Raw genomic sequence first — 13,765 nt, 5'->3', positions numbered from 1 at the left:
AACTGCTGTTTCTTGTGCGATATACGAGTTATGGTATCTATAAACCTCCAAAAATCATTGTTAACGCAATATCAAAATAACGTTTATTTATACTATCAATATTTTTGATATTTTTGGCATTGTTATTATTGTCGTTGTTGTTGTTGATTTTTTAAGATTGTATTTCAAGTAACGGTTTTTACAAAATATTTCGCGCCATATTGCTTTCAACATGGCGACAGAGAACGTGTTAATACGGTATCTTCATCGTATAAGGAAAAGGGCACTCGTCCATCTTCGTATCGATTAACTTATATTTTGAAACGAATAGTATGAACTATAATAGTAAACATTTTTAAGTATTCTGCGAATTTACGTCTTTGGACTTTTCAACGTTTTAAGCACAATGATTAATTATCTCCGCTTTATCTGGCCGCCATCTTTAGATTATATCGCAAACATGTTCGAAATGTAATTGTCGTTTGACGTCGTTGAAAAGAAGGGCGTTAATTCGTTTAACGTTTCATCGTTATTAAAGAATCAGCATATTCGTGAATAGATGTTGGCAACGAGGTAGGAATCAGCATTCTATTTTTAACCTATATTTCTTCCCTATCTTTCTAAATATACTTAATCGCGTGCTTCTTGTTAATCTTAAGTCTCAGATTAGGGCTAGGTGTGAGATTAAAGAGAAGATAAAATAAATTCGCGTAATTTTTATTTTATCGGCAAAATTTTGTTTCACTCAATGCGAATCACCGATAACGAACGCATCGTCGTCTTTAACTGCAACAGTACGCGGGTATAACGTATATAAACGTGTATATAATACATCGCCGTGAAAGAGATTCAACAAGATCTTACGAAGGAAAGTTCGAACATATAACTTTTCGATAAAATTTTACATTACGATGGCACACGTGCTAGCGATGCTATTAATATATTGTTTTAGGTATTCATAGTTCACCAGATATTTAACGTATGCAGGTAGGATTACGGATTCGGGTAAGATTAGAAAAAGTCGTACGCATTCGGGTAAATTCGGACGAATTCGGCTTACCACGATTTACCCCGATTTACCCCGAGTTGAGGCCATTTGCAATTTTGTGAATAACCAAGTACGAAATCGTATCCCAAACCGAACATATCCGATTTGTCCCGACTCTGAACTTTCGTATCCGACATATTTGACGTCGTGCGCTACCCTATGAGATATTTAATGTAGGGAGAGCTAATTTATCCGGTGCAACGTGTCAAATTGTATGGTCAATTGAGCAAATTTATTTGCAGCTATCGAACAACGTATATCAGGTTTGTTATAAAATTACACGAGATTGACCACCTTATATTATGATATAAAGATCTCGTATAACATTCCGTATTTTTTAGCAAGGACCGAATCAACGATAAAGATAATCTTTCTTCGTTTGACCGATTCCACAACCTCTTCCATCGTTCTTGTAATACTATTGCGAAATATTTTCCTCTAGATTTTACGTAATATTAATGATAAAAAGCCATAAATCAAAATGTATAGCAATTTTTGCGAGTGTACAGAAATTCACGAGAAACTCTATATATAACCTTGGAAATGGATTATTGCCAATGACGGTAGTAAGATAACCTAAAAGAGCTCCACCTTTTTCGAATACACGTAACCTGAAGAATCATATCGGAATAAAATCGCGTATATCTAATTTTCCATATAGATAAACTAAAGTAACGCGAAAGTAATAACCAACAATCCATATTAAAATATTTCCATTAAACCGAAGTTTCCCTTTAAAAAAATACGTTTTATTCACTAAAAGTGAAAAGCACCGAACGAAAGAGAACGTCGGGGTGAGCTGGACGCGGAGTGGTAAAAAGATGAAACAAACTATTTAATTATAAGATAACCCACGAAAATAAATTGTCAAAGGAAAATTCCAACGCTGCTAGTGAATAGTGATTATCATTTGCTTCTGGGGGGCTGCCAGAGGACGCTCGCTGAAGCTATTTTTTCTCTCCGTAATTGATACAATTTCGATGATTAAACGCGTTCGGCAATAAGTTACAGGGAACTGCTCCCACTCGTACGATACTACATCGAAAGAAAAACTTATATACGTGGAACGTAAGCCGCGCTATACTATGCGTAAGGCAGTCGAGATAAGAAAGTAGCCTGATGATAGCCTAGTTCTTTTTGCGTGAAACGTGTTCGCGTGCGGACACGGGAACACGCTTGTGGTTAAACAAGCCGAACCCAACGTAGATCCGTGTTACTTCCGACGAAGATGTATCTTTTCCTCGGCTTTTGATTTTGTGAAAACTCCGTGTGTTTCTCTTTACGGTACGTTGCTTTCCCGATTCAACTTTCCCCCACTCCTGTTTTTCCTTTTCCCCTTCTCCTTTTAATCCTTTTCCCCTTTCTTCTCTTTTTCGATTTCTATTTATATCGTCGTTGATTATTAGAAATCGTTATGGCGGTAAAACGATTTCTGTGTGGCAAATTTTCCAGGGTGTTTACGATCTATCCGTAAACACGGTCCAACTTTTCATCGAGGCTTTTATCCGATTTATATTCGCAACGACGACGACCTGTACGCCGATTTTATGCAATACAACCGACGAATCTCCGGTGAAAGACTGTGCGGACTGCTTTTTGGGTGGGAGCTATAAATTCGAGTGGCAGATTTTGTTCATTTTCGTGTCCGCGAGCGGAGACGATGGTCAAGGTCTCCGCCCTGCGGTTCCTCGGTGTTCGTGCAAAATATCGCCGATCTCGATCTATGTCTGACGTTCGTTTCAAGGTAGTACTCCGACCCAATTTTTAGTTTTATTATTCGCCGCTGGTGCTTGGAACTAGAAATGCGGCTTTGCCAACCACGTCTCTTCTCTCCCCCCCCTCTCTCTCTCTCTCTCTCTCTTTCTTTCTTGCGAAATTGATTATCAGAAATGACCGGCGGAAGCTTTTGGGCTATGTGTGTTAACGCGTTCAAAGGAACCGAGAGATTAACTGCTCGGATGAGTTCTCGTTGCCGTAAAAATGAATCGTACTCGTTAAGTATGTACAAATATTACTGATATTAATTAACGATATATATATATATTACGTATTTGTAGAATGCGAGATAAATGTAGTGACTGGTCAAGGTCATTTTATTCCTCTGTCACTTTATCACAACGGATTAACCTAACAGTAGAGTGTCACACAAAGTTCTCGCGTGAAAGAGAAATTTTAATTGATAGGTCGTAATAAATTTTATTACGACACAAACGAAACGAAATAAACTTTTATTAGGATAAATACACGTCGCCGTATTTGTTGGGGCAGCTTGATTTGCCTTTGATGCAGCTCCGAGTCTCTTTAGGGCAGAATGCATTATATTTGCAGTGAAATTTAGTGAAATTTTATTTGAGTACAGGTGGTCTTTATGTACAGTGTACGAAGACTTTCGTGAGTGACTGTACCCCGCCTTATGGATTCGCGTGATTCACGCAATTCGAATAAGTCCTATCTCTCCTCTGTGTGATTAGAAAATACCGTTTAAAGTATTCGCGGGAAAAGTATCGAATCATTTTTCGTTTCCTTTTCAATGCCTTTTTTTAAATTATAATCCAGAAGAAACACGTCTTATTGTACTAATGTGACTAAATTATATCTTATGCCACTAGAGTTCTTTGGCACTAGGGAATTAATGCATCAAGGAACTAGAGCTAGACCTTAGAGTACTGACACATTATGATATCGAATTTCACAAAGTATTATGACTAATTAAATATTATTGCGAATGGTAAAATACTGTGATATCAGGGAATTTAATATCCTAGAGAATTAGAGTACAACTATACCGAAGCATCAGAGTTCCAAGGTATCGACGCGTTGAGAAATTTTCCAATCTTTCATAACAAATGCAAGAATGAAGATAGAGTTGAATAGTGTCCAAAAAATGAAGCCGATAATTCTTAAAGATCGCGATGACTCGGTACCGACGACACGAGAAAAAATAGCGAGAAAGATAATAGCCGGTGCAAGATGATTGCAGCTTTCTAGCTGGTCGTTAAACGGTAAACGCGTAAAAGAAAAGAGCGTAGAATAAATCGCGCAAATGGTTCTCTTCCGCCAATGAAGATTACCGAGGCTCCAGCTCATTTTGCACGATCCTAATTTTCGTTTCTTTGTTCTGTTTGCAGCTGAGGAAAAGCTGTGGTCGTAGAGAAGCACGAAATGAGTCCAACAGAAATTAAATCCATTTGTAGCCCTTTTGGAAAACCCTGGAACGGCGTGAACGTGAAGTTTTCGTTGCATCTTTCTCAAACTCTGTGTCCTCATCTTTGAGCAAATCGTACTTCCCCTTCAACTTTTACAGTCGCAAACAAACAAACGTAAGTAAGACCTAGATAATATATATATACATATATATATATATACATACATACGTGTTCACGTGCTAATATACATATATATATATATAGATTTATACCTTATTGAAAAAGTAGCAAAGATCGTATCAAGACCAAAGATAAAGCCGAAGAAAGAGAACGAAGCAAGAGGGAACAAGCGACAAAGAAGTGTTCTTCATCAGTTCTAAGAAGTTTCCAACACGAGGGAGAAACGAATAGGCAGTGATATACCTTGAAAACGTCATTACACGAAAACTACCCAGAAAACGCGTAGTTAAAGGTTATTTTGTTCCGAACGGAAGAGAAAAAGTGGAAGAAAAACGAGCCAAAATGAGCACAATTAGCAGCATCCAGTCTACATCCGTGAAGGACTTCTACAGGGACAGGTCTATCTTCGTCACCGGCGGTACTGGCTTCATGGGTAAAGTCCTCGTCGAGAAGCTACTCAGATCTTGTCCAGAAATAAGAAACATTTATGTTCTGATAAGACCCAAAAAAGGTCAGGATGTCCAGGAAAGGTTGCGGGAACTATTGAATGGGCCGGTATAATTATTTCTCTCTTACTTCCTTTTTTGTCTTCTTTTTCAATTATATAATTGGAGAAAGGGAAGTTGCGCGTGCTATCTTCAATAGGCTCTATTGCCTCTTTAAATGCAATATCCTGGTTTGAATTCTGGTTTGAAAGTCTTACTATACAATATCGTGGAATGCATTAGAGAAGCAGATAGGAAATGAATTTATTTATTTGCTTCGTCCGGTAAAATAGACACGTGATTCGCTTGAAATTTGTATTTTTATCGCTAAACTATGAATTTAATTCGTAGTATCGAGTTGAGGATTTGAAATATCTAATTTCGATTAATCGAACCGGTCCCTTTCTTTATGTAGATTGTAATTCCAAGAAAGATTAGAAACGAATAATTTGTAGATGAAGATAGTTTTATCGAAGAGCAGAACTAATATGTTAAAATGTTGACAGCTGTTCGAGAAGTTACGGCGAGACGCTCCGAACGAGCTCTCAAAGATAGTTCCCGTGGCTGGGGATGTGACGGAACACGAACTAGGCATCTCAGAGTCCGATCAGAATACTCTAATAAAAAATGTGTCGATCGTCTTTCATTCCGCCGCCACTGTGAAATTTGACGAAGCACTAAAGCTTTCGGTCACTATCAACATGGTTGGCACTAAACAGTTGTTGAATTTGTGCCATCGTATGCACAATTTAGAGGTAAGGAATGTAATTTTATTAAATTTGGATGTTCAGAAGTTTGTATGTCATAATGTATTAAGTATGTAGTCACATAGTTGGGATAGATCGTATTCATTAATCTGTATGTTTCCATGCACAGGCGCTGATCCACGTTTCAACGGCATATTGCAATTGTGATCGTAAAGACGTTGCTGAAGAGATATACCCTCTGTCGGCGGAACCAGAACATATAATCACTTTAACAAAGTCCATGGATGCCAAGGTGGTTGATGATATAACACCGGCTTTAATTGGCAAACGTCCGAATACCTATACTTTTACCAAAGCCCTAACGGAAAGATTGTTGCAATCAGAAGCTGGTTATTTACCAGTTGCAATCGTGAGACCCTCTATTGTCTTGTCATCGTTTAAAGAACCAGTAGCTGGATGGGTGGACAATTGGAACGGGCCGACTGGAATTATTATTGCAGCTGGAAAAGGTTTCTTCAGGTAAGCGTAAATTTTTAATTCCTTGTATCAGTATTTCTATATTAGTTAGGTATAGTAGCTGATATTTGTTTGGAATTTAAGAAATTTCACCTAATATTGAGATACTGTGATATAGTATTGAAATGACATTGTTAACGTTGGAGAAAACGAATTGTTAAAATTTAGTGTCACCGACCTAGCTGTTACGTAAATTGAAAGGTCGTGTGTTGAATTGAATTCATAATAGTTTGAATTGTATGAAAGATTTGTTTTAAAACAAGAGCAGATTATCATACTAATTTAGTAGATTATCGTACTAACAATAAATTAATAAATTAATAAATAATGTAAGATTAATAAGAATAAATTATTTGTTCTTCCCCAAACTTTATAATTCAAATGTTCGTATTGATTATTAATAAATAAACATTTGTTATTACAGATCTATGTTGTGTTATAAAGACATGATAGCAGACTTAGTGCCGGTCGATATAGTAATTAACTTGATGATATGCGCGGCATGGAGGACTGCGACGAATCGTCCAAAGACGATTCCGGTATACAATTGTTGTACCGGTCAACAGAACCCGATTACCTGGAAGCAATTTGTTGAGCTCACGTTCAAATACTCTCGAAAGCACCCATCGAACAGTGTGATGTGGTATCCGGATGGCATATGCCACAACTCCATTTTTTTGAACAAAGTGTGCATAATCTTCCAGCACATACTACCGGCGCACATTTTAGACTTCATTTTTCGACTGAAGGGCAAACCGACCTTTATGGTCGGCGTACAAACAAAGCTCCGTAAAGCTGCCGAGTGCTTGGAGTATTTTAGTACGCAACAATGGAACTTCAGAGATGACAATGTTCGACAATTAGGTGAACAGCTCTCTCCCGAAGACCGACAGACTTTTATGTTCGATGTCAGACAGATTGACTGGCCAGCGTATTTGGAACATTACATATTGGGAATTCGGCATTTCATTTTAAAGGACAATCCGAACACACTACCAGCTGCTCGTTTATATCTTAGGAAGTAAGTAGTGGTTTTTCGCTACAACGATAGTACACTTGGACATATTTTGATGATAGTAAATGAAGTTGAAATTTTTCTGTGAAATTAATTATCTCAAATATCAACGGTCAGGAGAGTTATTCTAATCTAAATATATTTAATTTTGAAAAAAGAAATAATAGCCTTCTACAGTGTGGTAATATATCGTAATAATATTTACTTATCTCGTGTTTCAGGTTATATTGGCTTCACAGAGCTATACAGTTCGGAGTGCTATTAGTAGTGCTACGTTTTTTGTTTTTGCGTAGTTCCATGACCCGGACTGCATGTTTTTCACTGCTGTCTATCGTGTTACGTATGTGCCGTATGATTGTTTGACGGCTCAGAATGCTGACTGAAGATCGCGAAAAGCGTCATAAGAAGCAACAGCTAATTATAAAGAAGCATAATTTAATAGTGCGGGTTGTTCTTCGACTTCATTGCTCGCCATTCCCAACGATCACTCGCTATGTTCAAATATCCCGTCAGTTGGCCTTTTCAATGTTTCTATTTGTTTATAACTAAATTAGCATTTGCTAGAGGTATTCAATTCTGCAGGGAGTGTCAGTTACAAAACATGTTCAAAAAGCACGCAAATGATGAGGCAGAAAGAAAGAAAAATGTGTATTTCAAGCTTCCGAAGTTATCACATATAAAGATCACTTTGTTATATTCCCAAAAATTAACAGGATGGGCAAAATCCCTTTAAGTAACTACGTCGTCTTCTTGTTCAATAATATCAGCAAAAATGCAGCAACGAAAGTTCAGACATTTACAACCATATGTTTATTGTGGATATATTCCATTGTCATTGTAATCGTGTGTTTTTCAATGTCGCCTTAAAAGGGCGTTTCGTTCTTGAGCATCGATTTTTCGCATATCGTCGATTTGTAATGACGCGACATTAGAAGTATTCGATCGAGTTCGTTGTTAAAAGACCTAAACCTTGATACTTTGTTTCGGTCTGTTACATTGCACGGTAATTATCGTGTAACGCGGTTTAAAATCATACGACGCGTGAACTCCGTGAGCCGGCAACTCGAATACCGATCGAAATTATTCAATATTTGCCATAGAACCTTGTGATTTGATTGATATTTAAGTATGTTCTCTTTTCTCACACCATTTTAGCTTAATGATCAAAAAGTAACAACAAAAAGAGATAGAATAACATTTTACAAATTATTTAAGAGAAATTATTTGTTATTCATATTTTTACATTTTTAACGATAATCCCTACTGTGTTCAATATGTCTTTTTATCAATTGACCTACAATTTAAGTAATCAACTTAATCTTCCAATAAATTTTCGTGAGTTTTTAATTAATTAGCAAGGTTTTATCGTGTATTCCGTTATTTAGGGATCACGTTCGCTACTTTATTTCGCCCAAAAACAGTAAAAACTGCGAGAAAAGGACGAGAAAAGAACAAACAATTTTCAAATTAATCGTAGAAAATAAATCGAAGCGGTAGATTATTATTATGAGAATATTTTACATCGCCAAACGATCTTAATGCCCACTAAATTCCTTCCTTTTTCATCATTTTTACAATGTTTAGGGATAATGAACAAGTGCTTCGTATACTGGTCGTTTAATCCTTTCAAATGCAGGGTTTTTCTTTTAGTCGCCCAGCCACTCCCTTAGAGTGAGCTTTTTCACGATTTAATGTAATAAGCCGTAATCCGGTAGACTATATATGTAGCATAAAAACCCGAAGGATTAAACGTTTATCTAGTATCGAATCTTTTCGAGTCTTCGAAGTGCTAACTTTTTTTGTCTAAAAATACAACATAAGTTTTGTTTAGTTAGTGAAAAAATTAAATTATAAACTCAAGATGGTTGGTTGAAAAGAAAAATTTTTGACGCCGGCTAAAGGAGTTACAAATTCGTCGTGCCTTTGTATAATCGCGATCTGGCATTTTGTTCATTCATTTACACTACGATATAAGATACATAGATGAATATTTAGTCATGTTATTACGAAGTACATTCAAGATTCTATTCTATTCCATTCGAGATATCTATCATTTTCAATCGGTTTCACCATCAACGAACCAAGTTACTGTATCTAAACGATCAGACTAAGCATTCGATTGATTACATGTAATTACAATCTATGTATAAAAATAAGTGTTCGTTGCTGTTTAATTATTATTATTATTATTATTATTATTATTATTATTTAGTTTTATTACTTGTAAAAAAGAATTGGAGGTGGTTAATGGAGGAATGCGCTTGTTATAGTTTTGTTCAATATACTTAAGTTCGCTCAAATTTATTGAGTATATATTTGTCTTTTACAATTAAACAGATAGATGAATTTCATGGTGCAGTTCTTAATTTAATGATCCTGATTACTTTTTTACAATTATTTATAATTATGGCATAAGGAAAATGAATTTTTAAGGTCTACCTTAATAAATGTATATGTAAAACAAGTATTTCTATCAATAATTTGCTTCGTTTTTGGTGAAATTAAAACTATAGGAAAGATATTGACAAGTGCCAAGATATCAAACTTGTTGTAATTGGCATAAATGTGGTGCGTTCACCGCTGAATCATTCTAATTGAGAAGATTGCCACAAGAATACCTTATAGACTAGCCATTATTTTCATTCACAATGAAATATGTTGAAATGCTCATTGTGAATCCAAAGTTTTAACATGAAAACCAACACACTAAAGTACAGACCATATAGCGCTTTTTAAATCAGCCACCGGTTGGCACAGTGCATTTATTTGAGTCTTCTCCAATATAATAATGTAATAATGTTCAAAAATACCAAAAGAAAAGAAAAAAAGAAAAAAAAAAACAAAAAAAACATGCTTTCATTGGAATATTGCGAGTAATTGTTTAAAAATTAAACGATTCCATTCAACAAATATAACTAATTTAGTTTCACCATTGATATTATTTAAATTAAAATAACTATTTTCTACTTTGCCTAAATAACAGCCTTACAATGGAATAATAAAACAACACAATTAATCTTATTCAAATTGTTAAAAAAATAAGGGATTATAAATACATTTCTCGAGAAAAAAAGAGAAAAACTGCCACCGGTAGGCAAAAGATTATAATGAAATTAATAGAAGTGATTACGTTTAAAACGTTTATTGTGCAAATGTGAGCCGAAGTACACAGTTATCACTAGTCATCTTATGATATACTATAACATTCTTAATGATGTTACAGACGCTAAAATTTTGAAGGCATTGGCAACTTATTTTTCTCTTTCAATTGAATTTTTCTCACGTATACAAATATGATATCACTTTTAATAGTGGCCGATCGGTTGCAGTGGCAAAATTAGAATCATATATCGGCGGAAAGAGATGACAAATTTGTATATATACAAAGTTACCGATAATCGAAAAAGACAATTTTATATATACACGACAATTCGTTGCCGTTATTTATACGTATCATCTAGAGATTTTCACGCTTTTTCGCTATTATGCCTTTACTCATGTATATTATTGTGTTATTACATATACCTTATCGCACTATCCTATGTACATTACACATTCCAATGTTCATTTTATCAAAATGACATCACACACGTCACGGATTGTTATATATAACCTAAAATAAGTAAACTTGAAATTATTTATAAATTCAAATTCAAATTTGAATATTGATTGTTAAAAATTTCTTCTCTTTAATCAAACAATTATTTTGAAAAACGACTATAATAATTAATATGCTTAAACTATATTTACTCTATAACTTGATCACTTTGTTAAGAAATAATTGTTCTCTACAATCCGTGATGTGTCACAGATGAACATATTGAATAATAATAATCTAACTTCATCTTTAAACTCAATTTCAAATATTCAAGCGTGGCCAGGCAGTACACTTTATAAATATAGGAAAGAATCATACAAGTTGATTTCTTTTTTCGCTAAAATATAGATATACTGTAATTTATCACTGCACTTGTATATCACTAGTAACGTGTTATGAAAATTTGAAACTTTTGCTTGGTATTTAACGTAAGTCGCATTTATTCCAATAGTGCTCTCGGTGAATTCGTATAAAGCGTCTCTGTGATGGATATGTTCTCGTGTATTGTATTAATTTCACTTTTGTATTTTACAGATATTTTAATTAAATGCTAGTTAACCCTTTGTAGCTCATTTTATGATATATATATGTATCTCGTCATTATTTATTTAAACATTGTAAAATAAGAAGTAGAAGATATATATGATATTTGATAAAATCTAAAATTTAATTCGAAAAGATTGAAAAGTATTTAAATTTATGTTGAAAGTACTTTAATTAATAGTCGTACCCTGTAAAATGATCCATGGAGGGTTAATTAATGATAAAAGTCTCTGTTTTGTAACACTAAATTGAACATGATATTGCTCTACATATAATATAACTTTTATGCTATATCTGTTGCCTGTGCCTTTAAAACAATGATTAAGTCATGAGCGCCATTTTTGAAACCGTATATATGATTTTTACAACCACATGGAGCAGTTTCTCTCGCGTATGACCCTTTTGATTGATTGTTTCGTATTGTTTAGTTCGAATGGGCTTCCTTTCGATATTTATTTTATCGCTATATTTACTATTTATCGATCAAAAACGTTGCCAAGACACAATGAAAAAATTACACACTAGAAAGAGAGGGTGAGGGAGAGGGAGGGAGAGAGAGAGAGAGAGAGAGAGAGAGAGAGAGAGAGAGAGAGAGAGAGAGAAAAAGAGAATGCATGTGCGTGTGCGTATGCTCTGTGTGCGTGTACGCGCGCGCGTGTGTGTGTGTGTGTGTGTGTGTGTGTGTGTGTGTGTGTGAGAGAGAGAGAGAGAGAGAGAGAAATTACAAAGAAAAAAGGTGAAACGAAGACAGAAAAGATTCGTGAAAAGAGAGTCGATCGAATATGACGTTCAAGAATTAATTAAAAGATGAGGAAGAAAGAGTATATAATAATAATTACTTAGCGCTAGGTGTAAAGAAAGAAGAGTGTGAAGGGACAACACTAACGAAGGTCACCACCTGCTAGTCTTGTCTATATCGTTATTCGGTTACACAATGCATACAAGGATTGCAACAATGCAACAATATTTAATATAATCGATTTAATTAATATTATACTGTACTATTATAAATTACATTAAAAATAATGAACCATTGCAAATGCATCTTTTAACATGCCCTTTGGAACAATCGATTAATAAAAATAATTAGGAAAAATGGACTCACGAGTCTTCTAAATAATCCATGAAATTGTAACATCAAATGCAAAATTCCATTCTAAAAATTTCTCCTTCGACTTTATTTTAAATGTAAAAGATCGAAAATACAACATGAAGGATATTAACTGTTTGTCTTTCACTTGTGCTATAAGAATTGATTATTATATAATTGACCAAATCAGATGTAAGATTCTTTTAGTAACCTTTAGTAATTAAGAGTTTGATTAGTTTAATAACTAATCGCATTAGGTAAAAGCATAAATATAATATGAAAATATGTAAACGAAGACACTGGATAAAATACCGACATAGAAAACAGGATACCGAAAAGCGAACATGGTATTAGAAATCAAATGCAACCACATGAAATGGAACCGGTTGAGGCACACGAAGTAGAATAAGACGAGTTACCACAATACCCGGTAGATGGGGTGACAAAACGACACAGTATTCGACCAACAAAGTAGAACGTAACAGGTCAGGTGTCAGTAGCGAAACAACTTTGCAAAATAAAAAAAGGAAACACTCGAGAAGGAAAATGCAACGGTATGGAACGGTTTGATTATGGAAATGTAATAAAGAAAAATGTACTAAAGTTCAATATTCTGCTATTTTATAGACTTAATAAAATTTGCAGCATATTAAAAACATAAAACTAGTATTTTGATAATCAATTCTATAATGTATAGAATAAATTAAAGATATTTCTTGACTCCTTTACAAATTATAATAATACAAAATGCAATGATTCTATATATATACATATCCCTGTACTATACCCGTTTAATTACAAGTCATCGTTGCGAATATAGTCAGATTTTTGTCTATGATGATACGGATGTTCTCAATTTTATCAATCCAGGATCTCTTATCGTACATACCGACGTCCCAACCGTTTCTTACCATATGATCATTAGAAACATAATTTTTTTTATATACATTTGCATGTATTACAATATGCACATACATACATAAATAATATACGTATATATATTCGTTTTAGCCAAATCACGAGAGTGTCGCTACTGTCAGTTTTTTCTGTAGATTAATTTACGTTCATTTTTGAAGTAAGATTTAAAGCATACCTCTGTAAAGTAGACGAAAAGTCAGATAATGCAGTAATGAGTTCATGTCGCGCGCCATCCAAACGTAAATGGTAGAAGTGTGTAACGATCAGTAATGGCGCGCAAATAAACCGTGTAATACGGGTGCCATAGTGCCGTTCATTGATTGCGCTTGTCCGGTACCATATTCCGCGTTCCAGAGCGTAGCGTTTATTGCGCAAAATCCAATCACTAACGTTTCGCCATTTTTGTTGACCATTCGGCAGTTTCGGCGAAAACGGCTATAAGCTAGTCTGGCTGGCAAACTGGTCACGCTTGCTACCTGAATATCGATTCATCTTGGTTGGGATCGAGAATCGCGATTAGGTTCCTCGAAGAAACGCCAG

The 13,765-nt window shown here is 34.8% G+C and overlaps 1 protein-coding gene across 5 annotated transcripts in view; it reads left to right on the top strand.

Annotated features, from left to right (window-relative positions):
- FAR1 (fatty acyl-CoA reductase 1) overlaps nt 1–8,557 on the top strand; it is a 37,574-nt gene extending 29,017 nt beyond the window's left edge. For 3 of the 5 annotated variants that reach the window (XM_017901616.1, XM_017901539.1, XM_017901450.1), the window contains 6 exons: nt 4,156–4,347; nt 4,438–4,908; nt 5,345–5,593; nt 5,715–6,064; nt 6,486–7,082; nt 7,298–8,557. In XM_017901616.1, the coding sequence (XP_017757105.1) occupies nt 4,696–4,908; nt 5,345–5,593; nt 5,715–6,064; nt 6,486–7,082; nt 7,298–7,439 (1,551 nt within the window). In that variant the 5' untranslated portion in view covers nt 4,156–4,347; nt 4,438–4,695 and the 3' untranslated portion in view covers nt 7,440–8,557. The remainder of the gene's footprint in view (nt 1–4,155; nt 4,348–4,437; nt 4,909–5,344; nt 5,594–5,714; nt 6,065–6,485; nt 7,083–7,297) is intronic. The other 2 variants (XM_017901773.1, XM_017901694.1) reach the window with 2 other exon arrangements.
- The last annotated feature ends 5,208 nt before the right edge of the window (nt 8,558–13,765 follow it).

The sequence above is a fragment of the Eufriesea mexicana genome, unplaced genomic scaffold (genome assembly GCF_001483705.2).
Source record: "Eufriesea mexicana isolate 0111107269 unplaced genomic scaffold, ASM148370v2 scaffold4744748252, whole genome shotgun sequence".
NCBI classification, from domain to species: Eukaryota; Metazoa; Arthropoda; class Insecta; order Hymenoptera; family Apidae; genus Eufriesea; species Eufriesea mexicana.
This window is presented reverse-complemented; position numbering and strand designations above follow the sequence as displayed.